Source organism: Primulina tabacum, chromosome 8, assembly GCF_025594145.1.
Source record: "Primulina tabacum isolate GXHZ01 chromosome 8, ASM2559414v2, whole genome shotgun sequence".
Taxonomy (NCBI): Eukaryota; Viridiplantae; Streptophyta; class Magnoliopsida; order Lamiales; family Gesneriaceae; genus Primulina; species Primulina tabacum.
Genome location: NC_134557.1, coordinates 14,795,929 through 14,805,145, shown reverse-complemented (window position 1 = coordinate 14,805,145; position 9,217 = coordinate 14,795,929). Strand labels below are relative to the sequence as shown.

The 9,217-nt window shown below is 35.4% G+C and overlaps 2 protein-coding genes across 2 annotated transcripts; both read right to left on the bottom strand.

The window, feature by feature from the left end:
- Positions 1 to 1,679: 1,679 nt before the first annotated feature.
- LOC142554601 (uncharacterized) lies at positions 1,680 to 6,044 on the bottom strand. Its single transcript, XM_075665263.1, has 4 exons — positions 5,730 to 6,044; positions 2,273 to 3,209; positions 2,088 to 2,165; positions 1,680 to 1,993 (listed from the first exon to the last, which is right to left on the bottom strand). Exons 1-4 carry the CDS (start codon positions 6,042 to 6,044, stop codon positions 1,680 to 1,682), a joined length of 1,644 nt encoding a protein of 547 aa, XP_075521378.1.
- Positions 6,045 to 6,151: 107 nt separating this feature from the next.
- On the bottom strand, positions 6,152 to 6,845 carry LOC142554600 (uncharacterized). The gene is made up of 2 exons (XM_075665262.1): positions 6,664 to 6,845; positions 6,152 to 6,569 (listed from the first exon to the last, which is right to left on the bottom strand). The coding sequence occupies exons 1-2, from the start codon at positions 6,843 to 6,845 to the stop codon at positions 6,152 to 6,154; spliced, it is 600 nt and encodes a 199-aa protein (XP_075521377.1).
- Between the last annotated feature and the right edge of the window lie 2,372 nt (positions 6,846 to 9,217).

Genomic DNA, 9,217 nt, shown 5'->3' with positions numbered 1-9,217 from the left:
GCGAATCAGCCAATGACTAGCGAATCAGCAGTCAATACATGCATACAGTAACTAGGCGAATCAGCCGATGACTAGCGTATCAGTAGTCAATACATGCAGTGGCTATAAATCAATAGACTACAAACATCAATCTCATCAATTACAAATATCAATGTAATAACTAAGTATGTGATTTAGGGAGACTCGAGTCAAACCTCACTCGAGTTGTGCAATCCCAACTCAACATTAATTTATACCTTTCTTTCTGATACTCTGACTCTGTCGAAGTCTCGAACTCAAAGTCTGTCAATACTCAATCTGACAATAACAATATCGAGGGTACGGTATCAATACACCACTCAATCAATACTGGATATAATCAGAATTCAATCAAATTCTGGTTCAACGGCATAACATCATAATCTCAATATATCCAGCCATGGCATATCAGTCATATATCAATTCTAACATCTTATACTCGATAATAACTCAATCATGATATCAATTCTTACTCAACTTAACTCTAAAAATCATAACAACTTCATATGGTATCTGTTCCTCAGTCCGGTTTCGATTATACGATGTCTAACATGACAAGAACATCATATATGAATCATATCAGATTCTGAAAATACCATAATTTCAAATCATATCAAAACGTAGCAAAACTTACGTCCAGTTGTAGCCTGCGTCGATATGAACACAGTACCGAAGTCGGATTCAATTTTGGACAGACGGATTGATCGCAAATCGAATTGAACGTAATTCCCCCGGAAGCTCTCGTTCCTCTTTCTTCTTTCTTCTGAAGAATGAACGAATGTATATGTATATATATTCATGCATGGAAGGGGCAAGTGGCTTAATCTTTGTAGCACACGTCTCGCGCATATGCGCGACCCCAATCGACGCATATGCGCGAGACACTCAGTCTCCGCGCGTATCATGCACATCGCCTCGCGCATATGCGCGAGACTCTCTGGAGTTCCTCGCATAGGCTTCGCGCATATGCGCGACATCTTCCGCGCATATGCGCGAGGTCTTCTGCCTGTTTGGCGCATGTGCGCGCATCCGGTCGCGCATGTGCGCCGATGCTACTGTCCTCGCACATCCATTTTCACACGCTATCTCATTTCGTGTCTCGGTTAGCCCTTTAGTAATTATCTCGATTAAAAATCAATAATCGTATTAATTATTGCCAAATCATTTCAGATTAATCTCAGATTACGGTAATCAAATTCTCGGGCCTTACAACTTATATGTCCGACGGTCCTTTATTTGCACGTTTTTGAAGGCCGTTCAATAATTCTCGAGCTACTGTTTTTGTAATTTTTTTGTTGTTTTGAGCTAATTTACCTTTTACTCTTCATTTTTCATTTTTATGTCATTACTGTTCTCCTGCCTTTCAATTTACAACTATGTTACACATAGTTATATGAGATAATAAGGTGTGCTCACAACTCATATATTGATCGTTACTTATTTCGTTTGCTTATTGTTTACTCAACTTGGCGCGCTATTTATGCTGGGTTGCATGAAATAGTAAATTGTGATCATTGAAGATGAACAATAGTTGGATTTTTATAGTTAATGCCTCTGATGTGTCATACAACTCGGTGGACAATAGTTGGATTTTTATAGTTCATGCCTCTGATGTGTCATACAACTATTTTATAATCAAATTTCAATACGTGATATGTTTGTTACAGTTTATTGCATGTCGATTCTTCATTGAGATTAAATGGAATTGCAAAACGGGAATGAGCAGTTCTTCCATCAGGCAGTAGAAGAGATGCTATACCACTGGATGCCACATTCAAGATAATTTCCCCCTTCGATCTCAAGTATGCAGACAGAGTCTTCCAAACAAATGTTTTTCCAGTACCTCCATATCCATATACAAAGAATTCTACTCCTTTATTTGAAACAACTGCTTTCATTATTGTATCATATACACGACGCTGCTCGGAGTTCAAGTTATTAATGAGTTTATCATAGTTCTTGCGACAAAGATCTTCTGTCAAACCGCAACTAATCATATATTAGTCTATTTGGTGAAGACTGAAAATATTGATCACTGGGAAAAGGCATTGATTGGAATTCACGTAAACTCTTTCCATAGCTTTGCAATAGCTTTTCAATATCAATCAATGCATAACTTCTAATTTCATCCTCATTTAATTCCAATTCTACAAAAAAAAAGATTTAAATTAATATATATATATTAATATATATATATATATATATATATATTGGGAAAAACACATATATAAAAAATTTATTAGTTCATGCATACCTTGGTGTTGCAGCAAGTTACATCGTTTATATAAAATATCATCAGATAAATATGTCCAACATGACTCCCAAACAACTTCAGGTCGGCTGATACAATTCGATGATAATAGAGTAGCAATTAAAACTCTCAGAGATTGTGCTGAAGCCCAATGACTTGCCTCAATAATGCCGTCGATATACTCCTTGTCATCATTCAACAATCCTAATGCATAGCAAGCATCGCGAAATGAACGGTATTGAACACCGTTAACAAAAGTTATATCATCATAGCACGTGGCGCCACGGTTTACATTGAGAAGACATCTTAAATAGTACATTTCCCCACAACCAGGAGGAACGTAAAAAATGCGTCCGATTGAAAATCTCTGTTTTCTGGGAACGAATTCTCGTGTTTCTTGCTTCCAAACAAACTTCATTGGTAATTCAGCATATGTTAATTCTCTTGCCTTTGGATATTTCTTATTAGTTTCCATCCAAGCAAGAAACATGCTCTGGTTAATAGTAGGTCTATCGAGAACAGTACCGATTTCATCTGAATCTGAAAAAATAATATTTTGTTCGTTCGGAAGATGAAAGCTCAGACGCTCGACAGGTGGATCTCTGTATTGAATTTCAAATCCAAAAATTCTCCACGCCGCCTCACACTGTGAAATATATCTGCAGTCGTAGTACATATTAACTTCATCAACATTTTTCCCTAAGCTATCATCATCTGAGCTCTTATAGAATGAGGCAGTCACACGATCATGTCCTTTATTTATGTACTTGAACAAATATTCGATAGCTCGAGATTGATTGCACCATTCAACATTCATATGGGCTCCGTACCGAATTAACAAATAACGATTATGAGGAACAACGAATCTGTTATCCAGATTAACACCATTCTTGATAATTGTTCGCCCATTATCTTTGCGCCTATAACTTGGGTATCCATCCTGTGGGGACCCGGACGCTAATCATCTTTTTACTCATCATTAGGATCCAAGTAATTAGGGTCATAAAATTTTTCTTTTAAAATGCGGAACGTAATGGAATCAATCTAATATATATACCAGTATATAAGTACAAGTCTTGTACAACATACATTCAAACTAAACTAAGGTTCAACTACTACATATTCAGTGCTGAAACCTATCTACATCAAAGTCTGGAATCACCACTCTAATCTCGATCTCTCATCCTCTTCTTGACCATGATCCTGTCCCACCTGTTGTCATGCACACATACAAACACGACAACAGCCGGATAACTCCGGTGCGAATAAATCCCAGTATAAACACGTATACATGCAATCATATAAAAACATATATAAAAGCATGAAACAGATATCAATACATGTGTTATCATCTAAAAACATGAATCGATATAAAACTGTAATAACACATGAATCGTAATCTACGAAGCATGAATCCATACAAATCTGTAAATCAAACTCTTGACTCGATCTCTCAGACTCGACTCATCTCTCATCTAGGGATCCCGATCTGAATAAGAACGTAACAAATCTCCCACTTACTCTCCCGTTCGCGGTGGCGGTACGTTCCTATTTCTGGACTTTGGTCTGCTCTATATCGAATAATCAGCAATAAGGACTGTTCTGTCTCTTAAGCACATCGATATACCAAACGTCCAATGTCTTGGCACATCTGCCAAAGACTTGGCACTTCTGCCAATCCTATTCTGACAATGTGCAATGGGCCAGTGACTAATCTGTCACAATCTAGCTCCTCTGTCAGTGACTCTCACTCAATAGCTATCTGCTATACACTGCTTTTCTATACATCAATAGAATAAGCATACTCAGGTAGAGAATACAAAAGTATGAAAACAATCGGCCAAAGACTAGGCACATCAGCCCATGACTCAATATATGCGCTGCTATAAATCAATAGACTAAGCACATCAATCTCAGGAATCACAAACATCAATGCAATAAGTAAAGTATGTGGTTTAGGGAAACTAGAGTCCAATCTGACTCAAGTTAATCTCCCGGTCAACATTGACTTATACCTTTCTTTCTGTCGATCTGACTTTGTCGAAGTCTCGAACTCAAAGCCTGTCAATACTCAATCTGGCAAAGACAATATTGAGAAGTATAATATCAATACATAACTCAATCAATACTGGATATAATCAGAACTCAATCTAATTCTGTTTCAACGGCATAACTGCACAATCTCGATATACACAGCAATACAAATATCAACATATATGAATCTCAGCCCATGATCAGTCGATAAACATAATCTAATACCAAATCTGTATAATCTCAAACAAATCAAATCTGATATTTCATAACAATTCCATACGGTATCTGTTCTTCAATCCGGTTTCGATTATACGATGTCTAATATGTCAAGAACACTATATCTGAATCATATCTGATTCCTTCAATATCATATTTTCCAATCACATCAAAACACAAGAAAACTTACATCATGTCGAAGCCTGTAATGAGAGGATCACAGGACCAAACTCGGATCGAACTTCTGACAAGCGGATCTTGCACAATCACCAATCTAAAATATGAAAAGGCGTAAGGATTTCTGGAGGAATTTCTCGAGCTTCTCTCGTTTCCTTTTTCTACTTCTGAAGGAAATTGATATATATATATATATATATATATCAAGTTGCATGTACAAGAAACGTGGCTCATTTTCACATTTTCCAGGCGGCGCTCGGGCGGTAGATCGTTACCGCACTGGGCGCGGAACTCTCTGTCTGAAAACTCAAGTTGTTATCCACTGGCGCTCGGGCGGTAATTTTTACCGCTCGGGCGCCAGACGTTCTGTCTGAATCCCAAGTCTTGTGGTGCATTGGCGCTCGGGCGGTTAATTTCTACCGCTCGGGCGCCAAAAGTTTTGTCCAACATATTGATTTGTGTATCGCACCCGCGCCCAGCTTCTTTACTTAAACGCCTATAACCTCAATTGATGAAGTAATGTCTGATTACAGTGATTAAATCTCGGGCATTACACATCCTCATCAATTGATGTCATTTCAACGAACTTTTTAGGAAAATGCTTTGTACAACGACCGTTAGACATGCATGGAGAGTTCTTTCTCGTTTTGCCGCATGGACCGTGCATCATTAGATCTCGTACTGCACCATAATAAATATGATCATTTTTTTCATCAGGAATTTCAGCAGAAATGATATGATCTATTGTCTCTGCTGCTGGATATTTGTCTTCTTTACAGAGGAAAAGCAAAATGTGGGTGTGCGGTAATCCTCGCTTTTGGAATTCCACGGTGTATATTACTAACAATATGACAATAAGAATTAATTATATTTACTAAAATATATTAATTTTGAAAAATGCAAAATATTAGAACCTTATATATAATTACAAAAAAATATAATTTTTTTTACATGCTTTAACATTTCCAAATATTTTATTCTTTCGGAGATCTTTAATCAAGGTATCCAACTTCATTTTAAAGATTCTGCAAACAATATCTGGACGGTCTTCAGCCCTCAACCCATAGTGCTCGATAAATCTCACAATTTCCGGCCATTTTGGATTACATGTAAATGTCATAAACAAATCTGGGTAACTGGCCCATTTACATATAGCCATCGCATCTTGATAGTTCTGAATCATGTATCTTGCCCCTCCAGTAAAAGAAGAAGGCAAGATAATACGTCTTCCTTGTATAGATGCGTTGGTTTCACCATGCAAAAGCGCATCATGAAGACCTTTGTACATTTCACATCTCAGTTGTTTTTGATGCATCCGAATATATGTCAACCTTCCAGATTCAACCATTGTGTATGCATCGACAATGAACTGTTGAAATAGTCTTCTCGAAAACAAAATACTCGAAGATTCAAAATCTCTATCATGCAATCGATAAGAAAAAAACTCTCTTAGACTCACTTTTTTCTTCCTCCAACACTTGACTTAGATTCTGAAAATGGTATATCTTCTCTATAACCATCCTCACCATATGAAAAAAGTAAAGGATATTGGAGAGCAAGATATGCAGGATTCAACTCATTGATGCGTTTAAGTTGCCCCGTTTGAGTTTCTACTAAAATATCTCGGTTGCCCAAAGACTCATCGAAATCTCCCACAATTAATGCAGCAACCTCAGAAGCAGATGGAAGATTACATCTCCTTCCGTCCCCACTTCTTCTACCAATCAACTTTAATTTCACATTAGATCGTCCTTCTACCATCATTCTTTCTTTGGTCATCCTAAAACACTTGACCAAAACATTGTTTTCATCTAACATTGCCTTCAAATCAGAAACTATCTCTAAATGCAGATTAGTTGTGTCGTTATTTTGTCTGAAAAATATTTCGATTAAATAAAAATTAATTTCCAGAACAAAAAATAGAAAATATGGTATATTCATTATAATAAATAGAATTTAAGATATACCTAGCAGCAGAAATCCGATTAGGAATTTCGTTTTCTGTGTCATAAATATACAGATGAGCAAACTTCGGGGATGCACCTTCGCATGGAAGTAGGCTTCCGATTAAATGATAATTCTGACCATGAAGTTTAAAAATTGGAGGGGAGCCGCCTCGATTTAAACTTGAATCGATCTTCCCTCCCATCGACGTGAAGCAAAACATATTATTGTATGATCGGATGCTCTCTAGAAAATGTTTGCTCTTATCACTCACTCCGTTCAATAAATCATGCAATACTTGCGGAGGTTTTTTTAAAGAAGGAAGTTGTATTTTTCCTTGCATACAAAATAGAGAGTACTTAGGATTTCTAGATTTATAACTTCGACATAACTTCTCTTCATACCAGAACATCGCACCACAAAAATCACATCTGTACATTGGATCACCTATATCCCAATAATCTATATAAAAAAGAGCATTGTTAAATATATATATTATTGACAATTATATAAAAACATAAAATTTAACTATACCGATCGATGTTATTGAGATTCTTTTGTCATGATTATTGCAATTGTGTTGACTGTCCGATATGGAAATTGAATTAATATGAATTGAACCGGATTCTTCAACTACAAAAATATATATATATATTATTGACATAACGCAATAGATATGTTAAAAATTATATTTTAATATTCTAATATTATTATATGTAGAATGAAAATGTGAATCTTAAAAAATAAAAAAATTAATTATTAGAACATCTTAACGTATATTTTCACATTTTTTATTAAAGATAAACATTAATAAAATTGTTAAAAAATATTCACATTAAATATCTACATTGACAGCATACTTCAATTTATGAACAATCCTAACATAAGAGATATGAAAATGATCACTATTTGTTATATTAATGATCTCTGAGAGATTTGTAATTGAGCTGCTAGGTATTTCAAAAGAAACATTTCTGACCATTCGGTTTGATGGATTAACTGCACAAAAAAATGATAAATATTAAATACAATAATTTATATGTTAGAAAAAAAATCCAAAAAAGTACTATATTGAATTAAAAAAATCATACCATTTGTTATATCACTTAACGTAGATATTGATGTAGGAATCAGCATCTTGACTGAACCATGAAAATTAAATTGTTGAGATACTCTGGCTCTCAAATCCATATTTTCCGTTTAAATATTTACAACATAAAAATTTTAAAATAAATGGAACTAAGTTCTAAAAAAACAATTATAATGATAATTCCCAAGATAAATGTATTTAAATATAACAAAATAGTAATTGATCACTACAACAAAAATGGCTTTTCGCAGCGCGCATATAGGCTTTTCCGCAGCGCGCATTGCACGCTGCAAAGTTGCAAGCGGTTAAAAGCTCAAGATTATCCGCGGCGTACATGTGCACGCTGTTAATACTATTATCAACGGCGTGCATATGTACGCTGTTAATACAACTTTTCGCAGCGTGCAATGTACGCCGTAAATAGTCATAAAAAATCAAAATATTAGCGACGGTTTTTTAAACAACCGTCGCAACTTGGCGACGGTGTAAAACTAGCGACGGTCTTTAAAATTGGAGGCAGTTTAATACTTTCGCGACAGTTCCAAAACCGTCGCTAAATTTTGCGTAAAAATAAAAAAAATTTACTTTTATAATTTAATAAATTTTTATAAAAACTACAATACAACTATAATAATAATACTCATTCTCTTAATTAATAATTAAAAAATTAACCAGAAATTGAAACAAAAAAACATATCTAAATCGAAACTAAAATCGTACAGGGTAGAGAAAAATTTTAAGTGTTGTGAAAGAAAATGAAACGGAAATGGGGTGTAAATAGAGAATTTGCACTTTTTTTAGCGACGGTTTTTTAGTAAAATGTCGCAGATCTAAATCGGCGACGGTTTTTACACCGTCGCTAATTGAGCGACGGTTTTGGAAAATCGTCGCTAATTTAAAAATTCGAACTCATTTTTCGCAGCGTGCTAATTATATGCATGCCGTGAATAATAGTATTGACGGCGTGCGATTAATGTGCGCCGTTAATGTCTGAACACGATTTTTTTTAAAAATGATTTACTTTTAACAACGCACATAAATATGCACCCCGTTAATAACACTATTAACGGCGTGCCTTTATTGTGCGCTGCGGATATTACTATCCGCAGCGTGCTTTTAATGCTCGCCGTTAATAGTAATATCCGCAGCTTGCTTTTAATGCACGCCGTTAATAGTATCAAGTTACTATGCGCAGCGTGCTTTTAATGCACGCCGTCAATAGTACTATTCGCAGCGTGCTTTTAATGCACGTCGTTAATAGTATCAAGTGCAACACTATTAACAGCGCACATATGGGTGCACGCCATGAAAAGTAGTATTCGCAGCGTGCATTAAGCTGCGGAAAATCATTTTTCTTGTAGTGGATATTTAATATAAGTTTATTTAATAGGAATTATTAACAATTGCCTACTATACAACACCATAATTAATTTGGCCTTGAATTATTTTAAAATTAGTTCTTCTAAAATATAGATGAAATTTTTTTA

What these genes read in the sequence shown, in the direction of transcription:
- LOC142554601 (XM_075665263.1), bottom strand. Translation starts at nt 6,044, where the DNA reads ATGGTTGAATCTGGAAGGTTGACATATATTCGGATGCATCAAAAACAA. An exon ending in TAACTTGCTGCAACACCAAG is followed by an intron (nt 2,166 to 2,272) that starts GTATGCATGAAC and finishes TTTTTTTTGTAG; the next exon opens with AATTGGAATTAAATGAGGAT. An exon ending in ATTGCAAAGCTATGGAAAGA is followed by an intron (nt 1,994 to 2,087) that starts GTTTACGTGAAT and finishes GCGGTTTGACAG; the next exon opens with AAGATCTTTGTCGCAAGAAC.
- LOC142554600 (XM_075665262.1), bottom strand. Translation starts at nt 6,845, where the DNA reads ATGGGAGGGAAGATCGATTCAAGTTTAAATCGAGGCGGCTCCCCTCCA. An exon ending in AATCGGATTTCTGCTGCTAG is followed by an intron (nt 6,570 to 6,663) that starts GTATATCTTAAA and finishes AATATTTTTCAG; the next exon opens with ACAAAATAACGACACAACTA.